This window comes from Mytilus edulis, chromosome 13 (genome assembly GCF_963676685.1).
Source record: "Mytilus edulis chromosome 13, xbMytEdul2.2, whole genome shotgun sequence".
Lineage (NCBI taxonomy): Eukaryota > Metazoa > Mollusca > Bivalvia > Mytilida > Mytilidae > Mytilus > Mytilus edulis.
The window spans coordinates 9398123-9425958 of NC_092356.1; the positions used below are offsets into that span (position 1 = coordinate 9398123).

The 27836-nt window shown below is 31.8% G+C and overlaps 2 protein-coding genes across 10 annotated transcripts in view; one reads left to right on the forward strand and one right to left on the reverse strand.

The window, feature by feature from the left end:
- LOC139500088 (uncharacterized) overlaps positions 1-11278 on the forward strand; it is a 66777-nt gene extending 55499 nt beyond the window's left edge. The window contains exons 11-16 of the mRNA XM_071288827.1: positions 1495-1601; positions 3036-4352; positions 4950-4983; positions 5789-6060; positions 7708-7738; positions 10394-11278. Coding sequence (XP_071144928.1) covers positions 1495-1601; positions 3036-4352; positions 4950-4983; positions 5789-6060; positions 7708-7738; positions 10394-10674 — 2042 coding nt within the window. The 3' untranslated portion in view covers positions 10675-11278. The remainder of the gene's footprint in view (positions 1-1494; positions 1602-3035; positions 4353-4949; positions 4984-5788; positions 6061-7707; positions 7739-10393) is intronic.
- A 3629-nt stretch (positions 11279-14907) lies between these two features.
- The window catches only part of LOC139500033 (ATP-dependent translocase ABCB1-like), a 65930-nt gene continuing 53001 nt past the window's right edge, over positions 14908-27836 (reverse strand). For 7 of the 9 annotated variants that reach the window (XM_071288735.1, XM_071288738.1, XM_071288733.1 and 4 more), the window contains 8 exons: positions 25473-25543; positions 23616-23716; positions 22596-22736; positions 19780-19936; positions 19018-19215; positions 17674-17877; positions 16908-17054; positions 15075-15518 (listed from right to left, as the gene is read on the reverse strand). In XM_071288735.1, the coding sequence (XP_071144836.1) occupies positions 15318-15518; positions 16908-17054; positions 17674-17877; positions 19018-19215; positions 19780-19936; positions 22596-22736; positions 23616-23716; positions 25473-25543 (1220 nt within the window). In that variant the 3' untranslated portion in view covers positions 15075-15317. Of the gene's footprint in view, positions 15519-16907; positions 17055-17673; positions 17878-19017; positions 19216-19779; positions 19937-22595; positions 22737-23615; positions 23717-25472; positions 25544-27836 lie in introns of all 9 variants that reach the window. The other 2 variants (XM_071288736.1, XM_071288734.1) reach the window with 1 other exon arrangement.

The window sequence follows — 27836 nt, forward strand, 5'->3', positions numbered from 1 at the left end:
TGTATGGTCCCATCAAATTGAATATTTTCTGTGGTAGTGAGTATATTAGATATATGTTTACGTGATTGTCACATTATTGAGGTCTATCCACCGTTCTGTGGAAAACCTTATACCGTTTGTTTTTATGTATTTCATCGGCCAAAGTTTTGTTGTAGCGTTGAGTAATGGTTTTGCAAGATGGCAATAAAACATTTGACATATGTACTCTTTTCTTTGTAAGAATAATTTAACCATAACGTATGTCGCTACTTTCTTAGTTGCACGGTAATTCCTATGGATCCCTCAGAAACTTTTGACTGAGTAATTCATATAGAACTTTTTAGTTATTTCCCTTTCTGTAATTGACATTATATGTTAGTGTACCATATTAGTTATAGAATTTTGTAATTATGATTTAGGGTCCTTTTTACCTAAAGGAAAATTGAGGTCGTCGTGGTCAATGGTCAATTAATGTAATATTCTTAATTTGGAACTTTGATTGTTATGTCTATTATTTAGAAACTCGAAAAATTGTCGACTTAAGTTTTTTGTCTTATTGTAAGTGACGACATGACACAATACCAATACATTTGAGTCGAAGTGCTCTGGTGATTCATATAGAAGTGAACATTTAAAATCTGTTTTAACCATATACATGAACGACTTTCGGTCTTTTCATTTAAGATCCTTAAGTTGTAACTTTCAAGTTCAGGTTAAGGTTACAGGTCGATTTGGTTTTGTAGATTTTAATCGTTGATTGTAACTGCTATTCAATTCAAACTTTTATTAATGAACAGATATATTTGTTAAATGAAATTAAATATGGCTGTCGGACATTATAGCATATAGTCCAAACTTATTTCATATAATTATATAGGTGTTAATATAATTGTGATACTAAAATTAATGAATAATTTGTTTTTAACTTCTACATGATTATGCCCTTGGGGTTCTTTTGCATTATTTTAAGAAAAATATGATATTTATAAAGTTCAACTGAAAGTGATCTTATGTAAGTCATTTTTTCGTTTATTTTATGAAAAAATTACCTAGACACCATATATTTTGGAAACAACATCAGGAACCCAATCATATTACACGGGACATTGCTGAAACCGGGAAGCAGCATATCTTTTCCCATGTTTAAAAACATTTTTTTTTAAATCGGTATGTAAGCTAACCCATCATTTTACTATAGAAGGGACTCTTTTTAATCCGTAATTAATAAGCTGATGAGAAGTATCATTATAAAAATATATTTTTAAAATTTGTAAAACTCAATTTATATCCGATCTAAGTGACAATTTTTCTATCCTGATTTACAAAAATCTCTTTTATTTCTTTTTTCATTCAAATCTTAAATTGATAAACAAGTGTGAAATTTGAAGGTTCAAACCACTTCATTTGAACCCTGGTCATTTATTTTTTTTGTGTGTTGAGTTTTTTTCGTTTCCATTTTATTTGTGTTATGAAATTGAAAATAACGCCTCTAGTCTGATCCTTAATTTGTTTCAGTGTATTTGATGCATTGGGTGAATTCCATACTCACATACTGTAAAACATCAAAAGCAGGGTTTCCTAAAATTCTTTTTGCTGCAACTCATAAAGATTTGATCAGTAAGGTGAGTGTATAAATTTGCCACTCTCAAGTACTTTAAATTCAGAAATTATTGTGATGATTTTATTATTGCGAAAAATGAGACAGGGTTATAATCGTAATAATGTTAACTCGCATTTTGATTTTTTATACGCCCGTCAAAATTTGGACGGAACGTATTATGGTATGCAAATGTCCGGTGTCCGTCCGTCTGTCTGTCTGTCCGTCTGTCTGGCTGGCTGGCTGGCTTTCCGTCTGTCCGTCTGTAACTTGAGAACGACTTATCCAAATTTCATGAAACTTAATATGGTTGTTTCTTATGATGGTCAAATGATCTGTATACTTTTTGGTGGATTAAGATTGAAACTTTTTAAGTTACAGCACTTTGTAACTATAACAAGAGTGGGTTTTTTTACGTGTCGCACCGTATCTCAAAAGCGATTTTTAATTATTGCTTAAAACTTTACACACTTCTTAGTTATATTAATCTTAAGATCTGTATACTTTTTGGTGATGATTCAAAATTTCATTTTTGAGTTATTGAGTATTTTGTAAAAAAAGGGAGAGGATTTTTTTACATGTCGCGCTGTATCTCAAGAACGATTTATAATTATTGCTTAAAACTTTACACACTTCTTTGTTACATTAATTGTAAGATCTGTATACTTTTTGGAGATGATTCAAAATTCAATTTTTGAGTTATTGAGTATTTTGTAAAAAAAAAAAAAGGGGGAGTGTTTTTTTACATGTCGCGCATTATCTCAAAAACAATTTATGATGATTGCTTAAAACTTTACACACTTCTTTGTTATATTAATCTAAAGATATGTATACTTTTTGTTTTTGATTCAAAATTTTATTTTAGTGATATTTACTTTTTTGTAAAAAAAAAAGTGGGGTTTCACATGTCCCATCGTATCTCAAAAACAATATATGGTTATTGCTTAAAACTTTCTCAAAAACTATTTATGATTACTGCATAAAACTTCCCCACAAGACGACGGGCGTATCCTACGCTCATGGCGCAGCTGTTTATTTTATATGAAATAAACAGGATTTCTCTCAATATTCGAAATTAAAATCACATTTTAGTCTAAAATGACAATATTTGCAATAATAAATGCACGCTATAATATTTGAATTTACAGTAAGTAATCTTGTTACAATTAATTTATCTATTTCCAATTGAAAATGATTTTCAGTAAATCAAACAGAATATAATATCATGCATATGTTATGTTTTCAGAACGAAAATAAAAGTAATCAAATTTATTTATAGGTTTTATAAATGGTCATAGATTGAAAGCATTTCTTCGTTGTCAATAAAAGGAAACATGCTTATTTTAATATAGATTATCTGTATGCTCTAATATGACTATCGTGATGCTGATTTGACGTTAGTAAGATAGTGTAATAATCAAGCATACAAAATTAACTTACATTACCTCATATTTGACAGGCTAAGGTCATTAAACATAAGACGAAACTTACTGCTTCCATAGAGGAATTATTTAAACATCATACTGGAAAAAATCATCTTCAGATCAATCCATTGTTCTTTGTCAATGCCAGAGACAAAGATGACCCGGAAATAGATCAGTTGCGCAAGTCAATAGTTGAAGTTGCATTTTCGCATCCAAGATGGGGAGAGTTAATGCCAACCGTGTGTGTTCCCTTAGATCTCCAGCTAATGGAGAGATCCAAAGAAGGCAAAAAAGTTATGGCAGTAAAGGAAATTGAAGAAATAAATGCTGCGAACGAGATGATGGTTATGACACAATCGCAACTCACTACCTTTTTGAAGATACAGCACGCGCTTGGAAAATATATCTATTTCAATGAAGGACCATTGAACAAATTTGCTGTCATTGATCCAACCTACTTAGTTGAAGTCTTACGATCTGTTGTAACAGAAGAAGAGTTCTGGCCCAAAACAGAAGATATCAGAAAAATATATGTTTCTTTACGAGACAAAGGAATTCTAACCAAAACCGACCTATTAAAGCTATGGGAGCAAGAAGAATATCGCTCTTTGGAAGGCTATAAAGATTATATGATTAAAATGCTGATACACCTTGACATTCTTATCGAACCTAGATCCAGTTTCTTATCCGAGATTCAAGTACCTGAAAATGAGATATTTTATTTAGTGCCTTGCATGATCAAACAGCCAGCTAAAAGGCCAAATATCAAAGTAGATTCTAGTATCTACTTAGCTTATGCTTTCAACGAAGAAGTCATACCGCCTGCTTTCATGTACCGATTTCTTGGTAGCTTTATGTCCATGTGGAAAATCAAATATATGTTCACTGATAGCGCCATCGTTGTTGTTGACAAATGCCATGAATTGTTAGTATATGCAGACGGGAAAAGGCTGGTTCTTGAACTTGTTCACAAGACAAACAAGAAAAGTATTATTGCAACTGTTGCTTCTACTGTACAGGAGTGCTTGACAAGATCTATCATAGAAATATCTAAATTCTATTGGTCGGCAACAAATAGCAATGCTTCACCTAAATCAGAGTCATCCAGTATGAAGACCATACCAGAGTTTTCATGTGTGATTCATGAGAAAAGAACGAAAGAACAACAGCGAATCATTCCATATACCATAGAGTTTGGTGTCAAATGTACTTCTGGTTTATGCTTCTTCCAACATAACCAATCAACAGAGAATCAAAACTACCGTTGGAAATGTCCACAACACAAGAAGCAACATGATACCAGTGATCTTAGACTATGGTTTGCTGAAAAGGGATTACATTTTGCAAATGAGGTACATTGATTTAGCAAATGTTAAGTATTGTTTTATGATAAGGAGTAACACCCATTTTTCTAGAGGTTATCAATGTGTACACTGGGGCACTGAATCACAAACTTCGGACTTAATATTCAGTTTGGTGGATAATCACTCGAGTTTACATATAAAAAGATAAGTTTAATCCTAAAAATTCTTGACCAAACCATTTGTAATATTTTGATATTTTTAATGCTATTTACGGCGAGTTTATTTATATTCATATCCAAAACAATTATAAACAACACAAAAAGTTTCTACATACATTTTATAATTTTTTTCTATCCCTGAATTTTTTTCATACAAGTAACATTTTAACTAAACATGGCTATTATATAAGTGGAAGTTCCACTTTTCAAGCCCGTTCAATATACATCTTGAATTGAAATTGCTTTCATGTAGTGGAATATGTTACAATCAATTGCAAATTGTTAAAAAAAACTATTTTACATTTTGAAACAGTTTATGTGTCTAATCTTATTAAGACATATACCTTTTCAAGATAATCAAAAAATTGAATGGATTAGTAGTCGTCTTAACAAAATAAAACAATGATGGAGTTATTGTATTTTTCAGAATTGTGGATTGGTTTGTTCAAAGGCGTGCCCAGGTAAGACTTTGAATAATATAGCAGTACTAATTATCGAATGTAATATACATCATATTTTCAATAAATAAACTCTTATTGCAGAATTATTATTTCCTTGTGAGAATCTTAAGTATGATATCTATTCCTACACTTATAAAACAGAAGATGCCATAAACTGACGTTTTTTAAAAATTTACGAAACTTCATTACAAGAAATCTTACCAAGCCAAAATAATAAACATCTACATGAGCTGATGAGTGCATTAGTGATTTAGGTTCAAAGGTAAATGGTACTACATGCATATCAGGACAAAAACATGTTTATGAGTATGAACCATATTATACAAGACCGTCACGCTGTGCCTAATTTTGAAGGTACTAATTCCAAAGATTAGAGTACGAAGAAAGACATGTTACCCTCACCAGACCATTATTCAGACTCGAGTCGACCATTCTTCGATCTTACTCCGAAATTCCGCGTGGTTAGAAGAGAAGCAGTAAATAAAAATGCTTCTCAACATAAACACTTTTGATTAATGCATTGTGTAGTAAATGCATATAAGGGTAAAGCCTTGGCTCACTATATTTAGATATTAATAATAACAAAATCTCATTATTGAAACAATGTTTCCTCTACTTGACTGGTTCGCTTTTTCCTTGTATTATATTTGAAAACAAAATTATGTGAAACCCATGCACTCTAACCAGTGTTATAATCAGCTCGTGATTAATGAGAAATTAAGTATGTGCATTTGATATACTGGGTGCATTCGTGCAGTGAAATTTTGTTATTTTGAACTTAGCTTAATTAAATACCTTTTTTCAGGTTTGGGAGAGTTGGAAATGGAACAGTGTCCTACAGACCAACAAATTGGACGACTTGTTGCGGGTTTGAAATTAGAAGTAGTTAAGGAGCTATTTGTTCATCTTGGTATGCCAATGGATAAATGGGAGGACATAGAACATAATTACCCATGCTCAATAGACCTCAAGATTTTTGCATTGTGGGAATGGAAACAGAAAGCAGAAAAGGCGACATTTGGTGCCTTGAAATATGCTTTAACTGAAGTAAATCAAGATTTCCACAAATTATGTGAAGTAAGTCAATTTAAACGCATTTCAATGAATTTGTTATGGTGTTGTTTTGTTCATTATTAATACCTTAATAAGTGAAACTATATCTTGCCAGAATGAAACTTCTATCTTCCAAATTTATGGCTCAACTTGAACTTGTAATGTGTAACTTGAAATCAAAAGAGTTACACCTAACACATTTGGATATTTCAACAACAACAAGCATATGAAGCAGTATCCTTTAAAAGTTTTAATCAATCTTTATCGTTGGAGTTGTGTAGGAAAATATTATAAAAAAGGCAAAGATTATCTTGTTTAATCCATTATTTTCTTCAAACAATGATTGTACCAAGTCAGGAATATGACAGTTATTTTCCACTCGTTTTGTTGGTTGATATATTGATATTACGTTTGATTTTGTCAGGTTTTATCGTCTTTCCTCTAATAGAGTTTCCCTTTTCAAAATATTGGTATGTAGCATGAAATGTTGACGTTCCTAGATCTCATCTCTTGTCCTCAGAATCAGCTACTGGATAATACTTTATACGCGCGTCTGGCGTAGATATAAAATTTAGTCCTGGTATCTATGATGAGTTTATTTACAACCACTGGGTCGATGCCACTGCTGGTGGAGATTTATTTCCCCGAAGGTATCACAAGCCCAGTATTCAGCACTATTTGTGCTGACATGAATTATCATTGATATTGTTATATCTATAAATTAACTGTTAACAAAATTTTGATTTTTTTTAAATACCAAGGCTTTCTACCTCAGGCATAGATTACCTTAGCTGTGTTTAGGAATTTTGGATCTCAATGCTTTTCAACTTCGTACTTTATTTGGCTTTTTAAACTTTTTTGGATTCGAGCGTCACTGATGAGTCTTTTGTAGACGAAACGCGCGTCTGGCGTATATATAAAATTTAGTCCTGGTATATAAGATGAGTTTTTTTAAATAAAAGACACACATTTGGTGAAATGTTATCATGTCCATAATTCTATATCTAAAAAGTCAACCATTGGGTAACGTTCTAACGATGTGCAAAGTATATAAATTTTGAATAAACTAAATATATATTTGCTAGCGACTAGAAACAAAAGTAATATTTTAATGTATGAATAATCATTAATTCAAAACGTCCCACTACATTTATACGAATGGATGTATGCCAATTCGTTTCGCGATGGAATGTGGTGTTTATCTAATACAAAAAATGAAGGAAAGAGTTTTTGTTAATGTACTTTTTTCTTAGACAAAACTTGGATTGTTATATATAGAATGATATGATATGTTTTTATAACTTTGCTAATAATTTTATTTTGTTTTCATCATTTTTATTTTCGTTAACGTTTCAAAATTTTAGAAAAAGCTTCTTTTTTTTCCAGAAAATAATAAACATTGGACAATTCTTTATAGGGTCAATTTTTTAATTATCAATTGTCCCCAATATAATGTTAATGCGATTTAAGTTGAGACAGATGAACCAGTAGTTGAAGAATTTTTCCTTTCTAAATAAAAAAAATAGTCAATTGAAGAATCTGGTGAACAAATATGATAAACATATGTTTGCCAAATACATTGCTAACGATATTACGGAATGTTATGGGGAACACGACTGGAAGTAGGTATTGCATGAAAATGATACTTAACCTATTAATTTAATATTTCAGGTCTTCAGAGAAGTGGAGATACCTTCTTGCAGTAAGTATACGTTTCTAAATGTGTTTTTTTCATTCCAGTTTAAGAGTATCTGTTGGATTCAAGAGTTCACTGAACAAATATGATGAACGTATCTCTTTCAAAATGCTTCATTTCGTGAATAAAGAATAGGAATTCATTCCTTTGTAAGTTCACCTGGCCCAATGGGCCAAGAGAGCTTTTTCTCATCATTTGGTGTCCGTCGTTTGTCGTCCGTAAACTTTTACAAAAATCTTCTCCTCTGAAACCACTGGGCCAAATTTAACCGAACTTGGCCACAATCATCCTTGGGGTATCTAGTTTAAAAAATGTGTCCGCTGACCCAACCAATCAACCAAAATGGCCGCCAGGGCTAAAAAAGGTCAAAGGTGTTAAATGTAGATTTTGGCTTATATCTCTGAAACAGTATTTAGAGTAAATCTAACATCGGATAAAATTGTTTATCAGGTCAATTCTATCTGCCCTGAAATTTTTAGATGAATGGGACAATTCGTTGTAGGGTTGCTGTCTCTGAATTAGTAATTTTAAGGAAATCTTGCCGTTTTTGGTTATTATCTTGAATATTATTATAGAAAGAGATAAACTGTACACAACAAAAATGTTCAGTAAAGTACCATCTACAAATAAGTTGGTCATGACCAAAAGGATCAGTGGACCCCTTAAGGAGTTATTGTCCTTTATAGTACATTTTAATAAATTTTTCGTATTTTTTTATAATCTTTTACATAAATATTCTCCTCTGAAACTACAGAGACAAAGGAGTAGGTTCGGTAAGGACCGATTTTGGCCTCAAATTTCAGGTTCATCTGACATAAGATTTTGAACACTTTTTAAACACTTAAGTGTCTATTTCATTGGAATCAATTAGTTTATGTGAAAGATTTTAACTGATTTAGTCATTAAAAACGATCTGATTCAAGCTCAAATTTGAAAAATCTACAAATTATGCCGAAAAATGTCACTTTTTAGATGGTTTTTGTCAAAAATGAAAGTGGTCGCATCCGTGTTCATCCTCAACCTTTATATATGTTATGAATTATCATCAAATACAACTTACATTTCAATATTGAGGATGAACACGAATGCGGCCACTTTTGTTTTACACGAAAACCGTCTAAAATTTAACTGAAATGATAGAAAAGTGAAGATTTCAGTAATTTAGCATGACTTAATGGTGCTAGTACCCGATATTTGTGCCTTGTATTGGTTGCTACTCCTGAATTAGTACTTTTATGAAAATTTTGCAGCTTTTGGTTATTATCTTGAATATTATTATAGATAGAGATAAACAGCAATAATGTACAGCAAAGTAAGGCCTACAAAAACGTAAATATAACCAAACTGGTCAATTGACCTTTAAGGAGCTATTGCCCTTGATAAACAATTTTAACAATTTCATAAATTTTGTAAATTTTTGTAAATTTTTAAGGATATTACCTCCGGTAACTACTGGGCCAAGTACATTATAGATAGATAATTGTTCGCATTAAGAATTTCAGTAAAACATCTACAAACACATCAACATCACTAAAACACAATTTGATCATGAATCCATGGGTGTCCTTTGCTTAATATGCACAAAGACCAAGATGAGCGACACGGGCTCTTTAGAGCCTCTAGTTTAATTGAAACTAGAGGCGCCTAGCAGCCAGTGTTGCTCACTTGATATTATTTTTTACAATTGATGCGTGAAACAATGCAACAATAATATTTCTAAAGGAATCTGTGTGGATCAAAATTTAATCTATCGTTTGATTTTATCTCCTTCAATCCATTTATCATTTTTAGTTTTTAAAGTTAAATAGTTTTGCTGATCATGTATTCCTGTTATTTTCTTTCTACCTATTATACTTTTAAGATATCAGCCTAAAACAGCATAAATTGGAAGAAATCGTCATAAAAGGGCAATACCTCAATAAAAAGTCGACTGATGATTTCTGCCATGTTTGAATCATTTGGAGATCTTGTTGAACCGATCATTTTTGTGTATTTAAGTTTCTAAATATCTGTAATTGTATTCAAAATGATGTGCAAAACAACAGAAAAATGTCATTTAAGAGTAATAACGCAGGTATAAGAAGTCATCTGGGCATGTTTACTTATTTGTAGATCTTACTTTGCTGAATATTATTGCTGCTTACATTTATCTCTATCTATGATAATCTTCGAGATAATAACAAAAAACTGCAAAATTTCCTTAAAACGACTAATTCAGGGAGAGCAACCCAACAACTGGTTGTCTGTTTTGTCTGAAAATTTCAGGTCAGATAGATCTAAACCTGATAAACATTTAACACCTTTTTCAAATTTATTCTTTATGCTTTAGTTTCAGATATATAAGCAAAAAACTGCATTTTACCCCTATGTTCTATCTTTAGCCATGGGGGCAATGGCGGTTGGAATGCAGAATCGTCAGACACATTTTTAAACTAGATACCCTAATACATATTGTGGCTTTGTTAAATTTGGCCCAGCAATTTCAGAGGAGAAGATTTTTGTAAAAGTTAATGGACGATGACGGATGACGACGGACCGTGATGGACGCCAATTGATGAGAAAAGTTCACTTAGCCTTTCAGGCCAGGTGAGCTAAAAATGGTATGATTTTGTATTTTACTTATACATTCAATGCATTTGATGGTTATTTTATTACATGTAGGTATACAGAAAGCAGAAGCATTGACAAACATTCCAGATGAATCAATATTAGAAAACTTGTCAAACAGTATTGGAAATGACAACATGCAGCTTGGATTAGAACTGGGATTAAAGGGTGCAGAATTGCAGGACATTGCTTTCCAGCATAAAACAAGATTGATGGAACAAACAAGAGAAATCTTTAGACGATGGATCAAACATAGACAGCCATTGTCTGTTTTAGCAAAGGCATTTATCAGAATTGATAAATTTGGTGTGTTTACCCGATGCTGTTCAAACTAGTTTTCAAGTTATTTTATTGAAATTGTACAAATAACAGTAACATTATTCGAACCATATATTTTGTATTTATATGTCTAATATTCTATGCTGTGAGTTATATATATACATAATAACAATTAATGTGTGTACAGTTGATTTTTTTTCTTTTAGTTTAGAATGGAGACATAGCAAGAAAGTTAAGAATGTTATTTAACTCATTTTTGTGTCAACTGGAAACTTTCAATTTTTAAGAAAATGAAAGAAAAAAAATACTTTTGTTTTCACATTAAAAAAAAAAATTATTTGTATGAACACTTTAATACAATAAATTCTTAATTTCAAAACAATGATATCTGCAAATTATAGGGGAATATAAAAATTGAAGGACTTTATTATGTAAAGATTGAAGGACATTTAAAAGAAATCTGCATGTTGAGAAATAAATTCACTTGAAGTTTGGGTAACACCATTTTGTTTTCAAATCTAATGTTATGTTTTGTATAATGTAAACCTAGTTTATTTATACAATAAAACTTAATTCAACATTAAGTGTTCAGTATGTATCATTATATATAGAAGAATGAGTTGTGTGGAAAATGCCAAAGAGACAGAAACCAAACAATACAATCACCCTTAAGACATTTGCAGGCTTATGGAGGTAGAACGTCATTGTTAGAAAAATTATAAACATGATAAATATCGAGATTCAATGAAATACGTATTTGTGAAGAAGAGATAAACACTTGCCTTTGCTTCTCTTTTGCAGACGCCGAACTATACATCATACATAAGTTTTGAAGAAGTTTTACTTTATCGTTTAAAGTGAAAAATATTTGAATCTACATTTTAAATTGATACAAAAAAAAAAAAAAAATCAAATTTCTGCTCTATAGATTTCCTTTCATAAATGAAGTCTGAAATATATCCATAATAAATGCACCGTATCAAATGCATATTAGAGAACACCTACTTCTAAACTGTTACGTGTCGCATACTATGTATAGAGACATGCATAATAAATTTAAATTAAAAAAAGGAATTCTTAAAGCTTCCTTTGACAAATTTTAAACTAATTTTATTTCAACAAGTTTAAATTACATGTTCTAAAATAGAGATAAGAATTGTTTGCATTGTAGTAAATCTAAGTCTTTTAAAATTTATTCAAATACGCTATTAAACATCACTAAGAGCCAATAAATACAATAATTTTGTGTTTTATAAATTAGTGCCTTCGATAAGTAAAACTCGTCATAGAACAGTCTCATTTTCATACCGGTATTCGAAATGTCTCGTTTCATTGCTATTACAACAAATATGTCATAATAACATGACAGAGAGTTTTGTTTCGGAATATTTTAGATAAATATACAAAAATCAAATTTTAGACAAATATACAAAAATCAAATTTTAGACAATGTACCCTCCTAAGACTGGAAATGGCTAGTCACATATAGTTAACAGCGTTTTTATCACAATGACGTTCTACCTCCATAAGCCTGGATATGTCGTGGCTGGTCACATATAAGGGTCAACTTTCGATTTTCAACAAGAACCCAGTGTTTATACTAATTGAAAAGTTAATTAACAATCGACAGGAATGTGAAACAGTTGTAAAAAATAAATTTTATAACCAATCTTTTAGCCAAATTTATATTCCATATCAATTTTCTTTTCAAATTTCTAAAATATGTATTGTTTTCATCATGTATATCAAATAAGTAAAAAAAAATGTGCGTTTTGTTCTTAAAAAGAGAAAAATAACAAATTGACAAAATTGACAGCATAGGAAATTTGGAAAAAGTATATTTATAAAACTTTCTTATATTAACAGCTACATATAGATTTTTAATTTGAATTTATTCAGATTGGTTTATTTCATCTTAAGAGAAAGTATAAAAAAAGTTGTGAAACTATGATTTTTTCACGATAATAGGCCAAAAATGGGTAAAAAGTTATGAAAAATGGGAAAATCATCAAAATTTAGCACTTTCAAATGGCCTTAGCAAAAAAAGAAGTGCACCTGACCATATGATTTTTTTCTTCACCAATTATTTTTTTACAGTCATATAAACCCCCAAGATCATATAAAGAAGATAAGTTTAATTCTAGAAAATTTTGACTCCTCAGAGGTGTACATGCTTAAGGTAATCGATACATATATGTAATGAAGAAAAGATTGAAGAATTTTACAATATCTGCATTTTTTAGGGACAAGATAACAGTGCTTATCCCTTTTGTGTACATGATTGCATTGCTAGGTTTGTTACAATGTTTTCTTATTTTCTGCTGTCCAAGTTGATGTCTAATTGAGATAACCCCATTTGCCTCCATACTTCAAATCAACAAACTGATTCTTTTACAATTTTATTCCTTCTCAATACACAACATTTATCATTGTATTTATTATAACATGTACAGATATCAAACAATCACTAAAAATTAACAAGTAAACAATAGAAATGGCACAATTAATAATTGGAATAAGTTTTTAAAAAACCTTACAGTTTGTTCATTAGCACCTGACACATATATTGTCCAATCAAAGCACCCGACATATATATTGTCCAATCAAAATTGACATGGTCAACTTTCACAGGAAAAAGGAGATGTAGCAAATTAGTGTTCTTAGCTATATATATAGGGTGATAGAATATTTTCCTTTAAAACAATTTAAAATGTTTCTACCTACAATTTTATTGGAGTTTGTGTCATTTTCCAATCCAATCCAATCTCCTGAGCATGCTTGTAAAATATCTTTAACAAATGTATACGGGGGCAGCAATTTCATTGGCGGATCCAGGGGGGGGGGGGGGTTCCAGGGGTTGGAACCCCCCCTTTTTTGGGGCCGATCAATGCATTTGAATGGGAGCCTATAGCTGGAACCCCCCCCCCCCCCCCCCCTTTACTCTAGGTTGGGAACCCCCCTTTTTAAAATGGCTGGATCTGCCACTGAATTTTCAAGAAGATCTAAATTGTGCTATCTTACTATATTAAGAAAATTTAATATGAATAAGTACATATACATACTTAAATGGACATTTGATCATAAAAATAGAACAAAAAAATCACATTAAACCTCACTTAAAAATACCATTGAAGTATACTATCTGAAAACAGATCATTGAATATATTAGAACTTTTCTACTTTTAAGTTAATAAAACAAAAAACTTTTTGCATCTTCATTGTTTTGTGAAAATCAGTTGTTTGTGATTTATTTAGACATTACATTTCAATAAAAGTATAAAATAAAGGTCACATTGACCTACTTTTGATATGCTGAGTAACGAATAAATTCACAGTATGACAGAACACAAATGCATGCAACAAAATAAGTCTCTAATACCATACATTCAGAAATTTTCTGAAGTTTCTATGATTACAAAAAAATGCAACACAATATGGCTCCAATCATGAAAACATAATCTTATTTTCATATTTACTCCTTAAAAATTTCAAACAAAATATGTATGCATCATTTCCTAAAATTTCAATAATTAATCTCTCCTTCATTTGCATTGTTCAACAATATCAATAATAAATTTCTTAACTTACAAAAGGTAATAAATTATCAGACATGTGCTGGCACATTTGTGAAGATGATCTCTTATAGTGCTTCAATAAAATGATACCCACTACCAGAGGGGTAAGCAATGTAACAAATAAAAGAAAGAAAAGTTTTTTTTCTGATTAAAATACAGATCCTGAATCCAAACTACGCTCACTAGTAACTGACATCGCTTCCTTCCACTTTCTGTTTTAAAGAGCTTTCAGGATCCTCTGATTTTGTCCTAATGATACACACCTTCAAAAAGTTGATAGCAGGACTTTCATTGGTTGATATAAAAATGATCAGAACAGAAAGTAGAACCGAGTGAAGTAAGATCCTTGTATGCAAATTGTGGACACTAGTTCTGTATTTTAGTGAGATCAGGAAAGGTTTAAACCATTATTTATTATTACAAGAATTACAGGCTTATATTGATTTATTGTATAACTTAAGTCTACATATGAGGGTGGAAATAGGATACCAATTATCCAATAGCAACAAATCAAATCAAATAAGGCCAGGGATTTCAATACATTTAATAAAACTTGTACATACAATACAAAAAAATTATGTTTTAATGACATGAACCAAGAAATGCAGGATAGTGGTCATTTCATAAACGGGTTTTTAACATAATAAATATAAAAATAAGTCCATGAAAATAAAACATTATATTTTCTTTCAAGAGAAACACAGCAATGATGGGTGGGAATGGAAATCGCTCTGAAAATGCTATGAAGGAAAAAACGTATTAACACTTGTGGTATTTAGCTGAATCCTGTCTCCAAATGACCTTTGATCTGCTCCAATAACCTTCCGACATAGAGCAACAAACACTTTTGAATCATGACATAATTTTTTTTTATTGTATATATCACGAGAACTTGTGTGATTTAAGTAATGGTGGACAAATTTGCATACCAGTGTAAATACCTCTATTTGATGGAGTTAATTAGTTTTGAAGCCTAAAAAAAAATTATTACAAGATCTTCACTAACAATACATATACCTGTAAGAACAAAAATCCTAAAAATGAGGTCAAGTGACCTTACTTTACATAATATAAATTTTATAAAAGTACAAACAAATTAAAAAATCCTAAATATATGTTAAATACTATTTTATAAACTGCTGTGCACTAACTAAGGAATTGTACACTCCTTTCTTCGCTAAGAGAGTCTGGTGTGTACCACTTTCTACGATGGCGCCACTGTCCATTACAAAGATCACATCAGCATTCTGAATCGTAGAAAGACGATGGGCTATCACAATACATGTACGACCTTCTTGTGCTTTGTCTAATGCTTCTTGTACCAACTGAAAATAATAATATGAAAGTATTCTTTATTTATATTATAAAAATTCATTTCATGAAGCCTAGATATCACTCAAATTATCATAATTTAATACAAACTTGCTACTTTGTAGATGAAGGATGAAAAGTAGCTACTACTTATAATTTAAGTAGTAGCTTTTTTTAAAAATAATAATTGGTATTTTACGAAATTTTTGCTGACTGATAATTTCCTCTCTCAGCACAGTTGAGTGATATGAAAAATTATCGCTAGGACCTAATGGTGCACTTAGTGCCTGTTGTCAATGAAATTAAAAACGTGGTCATTGAAAATTTACAGCTTTGTCATATGTGAAAGAGCAATAAACGGATTATCATTGGTCATCTCAACTTGATTGCTTTTCTCACTTTTGTCGTACTGGCTCAAGAAAGAAAACTCAATCTCTTTGAGATGTTCAACTATAATCAATAAATATCACAATGATTGTTTTTGTGATAATTTCCCATATGCTACTCAGGGCTTTTCCATTACAATGTATGTGGGAGGGTAGGAAGGAACATATTATTTATTGTTCTTCAATCTAAGAGTGAGTTTCTTACATAATCATTTACTGTGGATTCATTTATTTTCGTGGGTTAGGGAAACCTGCATTTTCTAGAATAATTGATTTTGTGGTTTTGCTAAATATAAAAAAGAAGATGTGGTATGATTGCCAATGAGACAACTATCCACAAAAGACTAAAGTCTGCATACTGGCATACTATATAAAAAATTTCATTCATTGAATATGTAAATTCCTGGTTTCACTTAAAACCATACAAAAACTGGTATCTAATGAAAAATAGTTAATCCACAGTAGTTAATATAAAATTTTCATTAGAGTGGTACCAAACACCTTGACCAAAATTAATTTGGCCAATTTAATTTTCATAAAATGTTGACAAAATATTTACTTTAACAAACATTTCAAAATTTCAAAAAACTTGGACCACACACTTTATCAGAAAATTTCATTGGATATACAACTCTTAGACAAATTCTTATTCTAATAATTGAGAAGCTTAATATTTCTTTAACAATGGAACGTGATTTCAACTTTCAGCTTATATTTACAGAGTTATCTCCCTGTAGCATTATGTAACACTTTAAGTTCTGTTGGGGTTTTTTTTGGCAGAGAATTACTCAAACTTTAAATAAAAGGATTTTCCGAATACTTTGAAAATGGCATTTAGAAATACAGTTAAAAGGAGAATGTCCAATGTTTTTAAACCACAGGATGTGCAATAATTATCTTTCTCTAGTTCTAAACCAATTTAAACTTTCCATGTCCACTTTATTAAACACTATTCCCTGAGTTTCTCTCCCTCATTTCCATGTTCCCTTATCCCTGTCCAACCCCTCACTAAATTACCTTTTCACTCTCTGAATCTAATGCTGATGTAGCCTCATCTAACAAGAGAATTTTGGGATTCCTAATCAAAGCTCTTGCTATGGCAACACGCTGCTTCTGTCCACCAGACAGTTGTGTCCCCTTCTCACCAACTATTGTGTCATAACCCTGGAATAAAAGATTAACATAACTTCAAAACTTAGGATTCTCTATTAAATGTGAGATAAAATATAAATAAAAGTATGCATCAGTTAAACATTCATTAGACATCAAGCCACCAACATAAAATGACATATTTATGTCAACATTCAGTCTTCTACATCTAAATTTGTTTAGCCTCTGGTTGATAATTGTCTACTTGGCAATCATACTTTTTTATATAGATTAGACCGTTGATTTTCCTGTTTAAATGGTTTTACACAAGTAATTTTTGGGGCCCTATATAGCTTGCTGTTCGGTGTGAGACTTGGCTCAGTTTTGAAGGTTGTACCTTGACCTATAATGGTTTACTTTTATTAATTGTGACTTGGATGGAGAGTTGTCTCACTGGCACTCATACCACAAATTCCTATATCTAAATCTTCTTATTTTCATAGAAAGGTGAATTAATAGCTGTATGTAAACAATGCAATAAAAACTGAAGCCAGAATCCCTTGAAATGTAAACTTAACTGCGTCAGGATAAAAATGAAATTCTTTATACATAACTTAACATGTAAAGGAAAATTTTAGAAAAATCTGATTATATTGACTCATGGGGCTGTCATGAGACTTCATTCACAACATACCATTGGCTGACTAGTAATAAACTCATGAATATTAGCATCTCGAGCAGCAGCAATAACATCATCCATCCCTGCAGTTTCCTCCAGACCGTAAGCTATGTTGTCACTGATACTACAATTGAACAGGATCGGTTCTTGACTGACCACGCTAATAAATGACCTCATTTTGTGAAGATGTAGGTCTTTTATATCTATACCATCTATCATCTGTTAAAAAAACAAAAAAACATTGAGTTATCTCCCCTATAACACATTCAGTTCAAAACAATTTTGATCAAGAAAACAAATGGGTGCAACATTTATCACAAGTGAATCCTTTAAACTTGTTGTCTATAATTTGACTGTACTGATTATAACAGGTTGTTTTTACTTTAATAATTCCTCGAGACCATTAGAATCCCTGATAAAGGGAGACAATTATAAATTCACTTTACCCTTTATCACTCATCTAACCAATTACAAAAATGTACTACTAAAACTTACAGACAGAATAATTTCTGTTGAAAGGAATGATTTTTCCCAAGCTCTTTATTAGAATAACTGGTAAAGGGAGACAATCATAAATTCACTTTACTCTCTGTCACTCATATAACCAACTACTAAAACTTGCAGATGGAATAATTTCTATTGAAAGGAATGATTTCCAAGTGCTAATCAATAGAATGACTGATAAAGGGAGACAATAATAAATTTTCTTTGCTCTTTATCACTATTAATCTAACCATCTAATAAAACTTACAGACAGAATAATTTCTGTTGAAAGGAATGATTTTTCCCCAGCTAATGATTTTTCCCCAGCTTTTAGAACCCCTATAAAAGGAAGATAATAAAATTCACTTAGCTCTGTCATTCATCTTACTGTTTTTACTTAAACTTACAGACAGAATAATTCATGTTGGACCAAGACAGATTTTCCACCACCTATAAGAATCACTTATAAAGGGAGACAATTACAAATTCATTTTACCCTCTGACACTTTGTCTTCCTTTAAAGCTGTTATCCTAATGCTAGCAAGTTAAGTCTGGTTGACTTGCTTGCTTTGTTTGTATAAATGTTTGCTGAAGCATTGTAATTAAGATTGACTTCTGCTATCAATAGATAGTATGAGCTCCAGCTTGTATATGTTAATCTTATAAATGTTATTGGAAGTTAAGCAATGTATAGTTGAAGTCCTGCTTACCTATCGATTGCAGATGTTAATCTTAATGACAATTCTTCAGCAAGCATTTATACGAACAAAGCAAGCAATCCAACCAAACCTTTAACTTGCTACCATTAGGATAACAGCTTTAAAAGAAGACAAATTTTGAATCTTCTTCCCTGTCATTCCCACTGTTAATACTTACAATTTCTCCTGACTCAGGATCATAGAATCTCTGTAAAAGGGAGATAACTGTAGACTTGCCACACCCACTTTGTCCCACAAGAGCCACAGTCTGTCCTGGCTCAACCTTCATATTCACTCCTTTCAAGACCTTTACCTCTGGTCTAGTTGGGTAACAGAAATTGACATCTTTAAACTGTATCAAACCATCCACTTTTTGCTGAAATAGACATTAAATAAAAGTGCAATGAACAAATTGTTTCTGCTTTGTACAAACATTTGTCTTTCCTATTCAAAATACCTGTTTTAAATGGCAGTTGATGTCTGCCCCTATTTCGCATACCTTTTGAAATGGCTGCACTTCATCTCCATCAAACCAACCATGTAAAATCTTAATTTGTTCTAATCCTAAATATGCACCAAACAATCATTATATTGTATTATTTCAATGGAGAGTTGTCTCATTGGCACTCATACCATATCTTCCTATATCTAATCAATCACTCAATTAATAGTTCACCCAAACTACACAAAGTTTCAAGGTATTTAGAAAATAAAAATTGGATATCTGCAAAAATAATCCTCAAAACGTCCTTGCAAAATTTTTAAAAGAATGCATTTTCACAAATATAACATAAACAAATTGTTCAAATTCAAGGTGAAAAAAAATCTATGAATATAATAAAGATGTTCAGGAAACCATTAAATGCACACAAATTTTCCTATTTATGAAAACAAACTCTGAAATATCCTGTCAAAATAAAGATTAACAATAATTACAAACCAGATAAGTTCCCCTTTTGGAGTATATATCTATAGACGGTACAGTATCAAATGCTTTGAAAATCAATCCAGCTGCATGTTTGGCCTTTGAATACTCTGGCAGAAATGAGGATGATTGTCCAATCACCATGGCAGTAAAGGCAATGGCAAAGAAGACTCTGTAAAAGAAAATGAAATATTTTTCAAAAGTGCTAAAATCACAATTATACAATAGAAATACAAGGATTCAAAAAAAAGAAGCAGTTTTATAAATCTGCCTCCCTTAATTAATTAAAAGGGCATATGATACAGTTACAGGGGAGGTAATGACGTGCTAACGTAAAATGTTATTTTCGCGACATCAAACTGTGACATATCAGGAAAAGATGCATTTTTTGACAGATTTTTATCATTCAAACTGATTTAATTTGAAAACAAGTGCATGGACCCCTAATGACATTTTGTTTCATTTTGCAGGGAGATTATGCGGACCAAATCTTTTAAAACTGTAAATAGCGCATTTTTTTTTAAATTTCTATAAATATACAGCAAAAAATGTCGTTTTTTTTTCTCAATTCATGACTATTTGATAAATATGAGTTATTTCTGAATAAAAAATGCATAAAGTTTTAGGATACTTATAAAATACAGAAATTACAAATTATTTAACAAAAAACAATTTGTGTTTATCTTTTAAAACAAAAAAGTTATGTCTTTCTTTCAAAAGGAAAAATACAGCCACAAATCCAAATTTTGAGCAAATATACAAAATATGAAGGTATTTTTTATTACATTTTTGATTTAATCAGGCAAAAAATAGCCTATATGGAAATTTTCATCAAACTGTAAATACGGGATCAAAACTGTATCGTATGCCCTTAAAGCAATGTTCACTTCAGAATTATTATTATCCTTAGGATATCAATAAACAATTATGGTGGATCTCGTTGGTATGCATAAATTAAGATTTTAATCTTTAGTGAAATACACATTATATATACATATACATATATGTATATGCAAACTTTGTCAAAACCACAAAATATGAAAATATAATATTTCGATCCTCAATCCTTGAAAATGGGTTATCAGGGAAATAAATGAAAACCAATATATAATAATTGAAAACAAGAATGTGTCCACAGTACACGGATGCCCCACTCGCACTATCACTTTCTATGTTTAAAGGACTGTGAAATTGGAATAAATTCTCTAATTTGGCATTAAAATTAGAATGATCTTATCAAAGGGAACATGTATACTAAGTTTCAAGTTGATTGGACTTCTACTTTATCAAAAACTACCTTGACCAAAAACTTTAACCTGAAATTTGCACTATCATTTTCTATGTTCAGTGAACCGTAAAATTGGGGTCAAAACTCTAATTTGGCATTTAAATTAGAAAGATCATATCATAGGGCACATGTATACTAAGTTTCAAGTTGATTGGACTTCAACTTCATCAAAAACTACCTTGACCAAAAACTTTAACCTGAAGCCAAAAACTTTAACCTGAAATTTGCACTATCATTTTCTATGTTCAGTGAACCGTAAAATTGGGGTCAAAACTCTAATTTGGCGTTTAAATTAGAAAGATCATATCATAGGGCACATGTATACTAAGTTTCAAGTTGATTGGACTTCAACTTCATCAAAAACTACATTGACCAAAAACTTTAACCTGAAGCCAAAAACTTTAACCTGAAATTTGCACTATCATTTTCTATGTTCAGTGAACCGTAAAATTGGGGTCAAAACTCTAATTTGGCATTTAAATTAGAAAGATCATATCATAGGGCACATGTATACTAAGTTTCAAGTTGATTGGACTTCAACTTCATCAAAAACTACCTTGACCAAAAACTTTAACCTGAAGCCAAAAACTTTAACCTGAAATTTGCACTATCATTTTCTATGTTCAGTGAACCGTAAAATTGGGGTCAAAACTCTAATTTGGCATTTAAATTAGAAAGATCATATCATTGGGCACATGTATACTAAGTTTCAAGTTGATTGGACTTCAACTTCATCAAAAACTACCTTGACCAAAAACTTTAACCTGAAACATGCACTTTCATTTTCTATGTTCAGTGGACCGTGAAATTGGGGTCAAAAGTTTAATTTGGCTTTAAAATTAGAAAGATCATATCATAAGGAACATGTGTACTACGTTTCAAGTTGATTGGACTTCAACTTCATCATAAACTACCTCGACCAAAAACTTTAACCTGACATGGGACAGACGGACGAACGGACGAACGAACAGACGAACGAACAGACGGACGAACGGACGCACAGACCAGAAAACATAATGCCCCTACTACTATCGTAGACGGGGCATAAAAAATATCAGACTATAGCAAAAACATGGTGTTACTTGATTTATATCACTTGACTGGGCAGGGTTTCACAGGTTCGCTCAATATAGACCAGTCCATCAATAGACAGCTGTTTTGTGATAAACACATCAATGAAGACCTTTCAATTATGGTCATTGATCCGATTTAAACACTATATGGAATAAAGGGTAAAGAATATTTTCCTAATCAGGAACAGATATCATGACATGGTTTATAACAAAGTTTCTGGGGAACTTCTGATATACTTTGACTTGACAGTACCAGGGCTTTAACATTTATTCATTTTTTTCCCTTATTTGTTCAGCATACTAAGATGACATTGATAAATAATACAATTATACACATAGTAAGCACTACATGTCAAAACTTTTCTGATCTCTTAAATGATGTAAAATGTTGTTAAAGTCTAGATAGATTATGAGAAAAATAAATGGGGCATAATAATACACTTAAAAATGACATTTCTGGCTGTACTAACTTGAACACATTATCAGCTGTCATTTCTCCTATCTCCACTTGCCACGCACCAAATCTAAAGGCACCAGCATAGGTCATGAAGATAACACCTTGACCTAAACCAAATGCTATTCCATACCAGTGGGCTTGCTTTATCATGGATCTGTAAAATAAACAAATAACAATGAGTGACGGCTATGATTCTTTGGAATTTCTGACCCGTTGATTAAGTAATTTATTAATAACTTCTAAAGTTGAAGACAATTGTTTTTATTCTTGACCTCCATCTAAAGATTGAGAATTACGGTCAGTTTAGAACTATATTTTGCTTCAAAATAGATTTATGTACAGCCACATTCCAGCAGCAGTCATATATGAAGTATATATCTTTCAGTTAATACAATGTCTGGAGGTTTGTATTTCCTACCATGATTCCCTTGATAGAAGGTCATTGATTACAAGAAGGCTAGTTTAAATTCATTTATATGTTTTGGAGTTAGTGTGATGTCCATTTTCATTGAACTAGTACACATTTTTGTTTAGGGGCCAGCTGAAGGATTTTCTAGCTGCATTGAAGACCCATTGATGGCCTTTGAATGAGTTATGATCTTTGTTCTGGTTGGTATCTCTTTGGCACATTCTCCATTTCTCATTTTCTTTTCATCATGGGTCCTAAATGGTTAAGTAGAAGTCATCCCTTAAAATATTTTAAGGACAGATTATTTTATTGAACATTACGGAATATCTGTGTCACATGTTCATATTGTAACAACAACCATGATCTCCTTTCCTTCGTTGACATCACTGAATACATCTTATCACAGGATGTTTTACTAGCAAGGGCAACACGACAGGAGCTGCTAGTGGAGCAGAAACTGCTTACCCTTTCTGATCATGCGAGGTCACTAATGGTTTTTTTCGTCAATGCAGGTAATAGATTATAACTAAACTGCTGTGAAAATAAATAGCTTTGCTGTGCATGTACTGATTTTAGTGTCATGGACGGTTTCCACATATCCTTTGTTTTTCTATTATACCTTACCTGAGTGGTCCCACAAGAGAATGCGAATATTCGTGATAGAAATGTTTCTCTGTGGTCAAGGACTGGACAGTTCTGATATTCTCAATAGTTTCTGCAGCTGTCTAGAAAAACAACAATTAGAAGACATTGAGCAAATATTTCTTTATAATATTTGTGTTGTATCGTCTATTATGAATTGAGCAATACTCAGTACCAAAAAAATTTTAGTGTAATACAATTTCTCTTGTGTAATTCATGATAATTGTTGAATTTAACTACAGCAATCATATTCATTCTATTCCATTTCAAATCTTTAGTTCTCTTACCAAAATTATCTATGTGCTATTTCCATCAATGCATCTGCTTAACTCACTAGTTGACAATAATCAAGACTTCTTTTATCAAAGATTTTTATAATGTTAAGTTTAATACATTCAGTATAAATAAACCTAGATGTTGAGTACAAATGAAAAAGATAACAATAACATTACAACCAAAAAGGCACATGTTAGATATTATCAGATTATTACATGGCATTTTTCATATCGCATGTATTATCAGCCCTAGGTTCAATATCAGCCCAAGAGCCGCATGGCTCGAGGGCTGATATTGACCGAGGGCTGATAATACATGCGATATGAAAAATGACATGTTATGATCTTTTTATCATATGCTTCAACAGTAGAGAAAAATAATAGATTCATATATTGATCATTTTACGTGGTTCCCGAAAAGAAGTTGAAAGAGTAAAAAGTTCACGGACGTCGGACCCCAAATTCGATACATACAATATGAAATCTTTCTTTCATATGCCTCAACAGAGAAAAAAAAAACACATTTTAATATGGACGAATCGACAAAAAAAAATAATTCAACAATATACATAATGAACATTGTTTGGAAAAGTCAACTTTTTAAAAGTAACTTTCTAAATTATGTTTCAGACAAACTTAAAAAATGCATTTATTTAATATTTTTTTTTTAATTTAATTTAATTATTTTATACAATACACTTTCCAGTATTCAAATAATTGTATTGTACACTACTTTGTAATGTTTTTCACTGAAAACGTAGCATTGAGGTGTAATTTCCGGAATTTGCAGAGTATCACCGGAATGCCATGTGATAACGTTACGGAAAGGCATGTGATAACAATCGAAGCATGTGATAAACTTTTCATATCAGCCCGCTAAGCACCAATTCGAAAAATATGGAAAATACTTTAATTTAATGCTATTATCATACGGTAAAAATCATGTGTTATTTAGTCTAAGTATATGATAATGATTATTTATTATATACTTAGTAGTAAATACAGATAAATTGTATGTGTAATACAACCATTGGCAAGCTTGCTGTATCAGCCACCCTTGATGATATCGATATCAGCACGGTTACAAAAGCTTTATCACACCTTTAATTTGTATGACGTCACGTCATCGATTGTGGTCACTGTTCACTGCAAAGGTTTTCAAATCCCTAATCTGTATGACGTCATGTCAAACCTATAATCTGTATGACGTCATTTCAAACCTCCTTATCTGTATGACGTCATGTCACATAAAAAAACATCTACTTGAGGTATATGTATATAATAAAATGTATATGATATGGCTTTTTCAATATCACACACCATATTAACCCTCAACCAATATAATCCCTTGAGCAGAGCTCTTGGGATTATATTGGTGTCTCGGGTTGATACGGATGCGATATTGAAAAAGCCATATGATATTCTCTATATCAATGCACTTTATGCCCATAATTCTCTAATCTGTAAACCCCATCCAAACCCTCTTGATAATTATCATATACCTAACTAACAACTAAATATTGTCATTAAAATATAAAGTTGTATTCTTTAATGAATAGTATACCTTCCCAGCCTCCTCTAGTTTTCCTTTATCTTCCTCATGTCTTCCCTTTAAAACTTTTATCTGTAGGCTACCTAACAAAATACAAACAATATGTATTTTACGTGTGTTCACAAACAATATGTATTTTACCTGTGTTCACAAACAATATGTATTTTACCTGTGTTCACAAACAATATGTATTTTACCTGTGTTCACAAACAATATGTATTTTACGTGTGTTCACAAAGAGTCACAGTGTTATGTTACTTATAAGAAATGGTAAAAGAAGTGCTGTTAACTATACAGCAACAACAACAACAACAACAAATAATTTATTAGAGTCCCACCTCTTAAAAACATTTGATATAAAACACAATATAATACAAGAAGTAATTGTAACAGGATGCTGTTACGAAGTCTCCCAAACAAAGCTCCCATAACTCGCCATTCATATGTTCATTTGATTTGATTTTTTGTCCCAAGAATATATATGGCTTACGAGTAGGGATCTCCACCATTTACAAGTATTCAAACAGGAGGGGGTGGTGGTGACCCCCCAGGGAAGTTACCTACATTTCATTTGATTTGTTTTATTGTCCCCTACAAGAATATATATGGTTTAAGGGTGGGGATCTGGACCGTTTACAAGATAATAGCACATTCTCAAATTGAACAGGGTGGGGCGACCCCCAGGAACTTCCCTTTAATTTCATTTCATTTGTTTTATTGTCCCCTACAAGAATATATATGGTTTAGGGGTGGGGATGTTGACCGTTCACAAGTTTTCAAACAAGAGGGGGTGGGGTGACCCCCTCCAGACTTCCCTTTTATTTCATTTCATTTGTTTTATTGTCCCCTACAAGAATATATATGGTTTAGGGGTGGGGATCTGGACCGCTTAAAAGATAAAAGTACAATCTCAAATTGAATGGGCTGGGGGTGACCCCCAGGAACTTCCATTTAATTTCATGTGATTTGTTTTATTGTCCCATACAAGAATATGTATGGTTTAGGGGTGGGGATGTTGACCGTTTACAAGTTTTCAAACAAGAGGGGGTGGGGTGACCCCCTAGGGACTTCCCTCTTATTTCATTTCATTTGTTTTATTGTCCCCTACAAGAATATATATGGTTTAGGGGTGGGGATGTTGACCGTTTACAAGTTTTCAAACAAGAGGGGGTGGGGTGACCCCCCAGGGACTTCCCTTTAACTTCATTTCATTTGTTTTATTGTTCCCTACAAGAATATATATAGTTTAGGGGTGGGGATCTGGACCATTTACAAGATAATAGCACATTATGAAATTGAACGGGGTGGGGATGACCCCCGGGGACCTCCCTTTAATTGCATTTGATTTGTTTTATTGTCCCAATCAGGAATATATATGGTTTAGGGGTGGGGATCTGGATCGGTTACAAGATATAAGCATATTTTCAAATTGAAGGGGGTGGGGATGAACTCCCAGGGACTCCCCCTATATTTCATGTGATTTGTTGTATTGTCCTATAATCATTTCTGAAGACTGCATGTATCTACCACTTACAGTTTTCAAGTTATATTCATTTGAAATTTTTAGAAAATAAAATCCCATAGGGTTCTATAGTAAAACCCTCCCTTCTTTCTACCCCCCAAAATAGCCCTTAATAGACCCCAATGCACAAACGAAAGATCGATGGCTCACCTAGACATATTAGTCTACCCTTTTACGAAATCCTAAGTCAATCTGACAAGCGGTTTTGGAGAAACGCTGCGGACAAGTTCATTTTTTAAAGTGGCGGAAGAGGAAGAGGAAGAGGAAGAGGAAGAAGAATAATAAAAATAATAAGAACTGACCAAAAACAATAAGTCTCCAAACTTTGTTTGTTTGGGAGACTTAATTAACAGATCACTTTATAAAAGAGACACTCTAAAAAGAGTTATATTAGAGAATGTAAAACACTCATTAAAAACATTTATATTACATCTATAACATATATCCATATATATCTTAGCATAAAACACATGCAGGATTTTCTCGCTGTGTTGAAGACCCGTTGGTGACCTTGGGCTATAATGTCTGTTCTTTGGTCTGGTTGTTGTCTCTGTGACATATTCCCCATTTCCATTCTCAATTTTAAACCATGTAGGCAACCGTCTATCAAACCATTTCAAGAGGACTTTTTCATCCAAAAGGTATCATTGTTTAAGAAGTAAAAAAAAAACAATGGTCAAAGAGCTCTGTAACTCTTTCAAGAAATGTACATAGAAATGTGAAATTGACACAAAATTTAAATTTCTGAGAAATAAAAAGATCCTTTTCTACTGGAGATATTCCAAAATAATGATATAAAACAATGTATAACCATGCATAAACAAGGAACTTTTTGGACCATGACTGAATGGAAA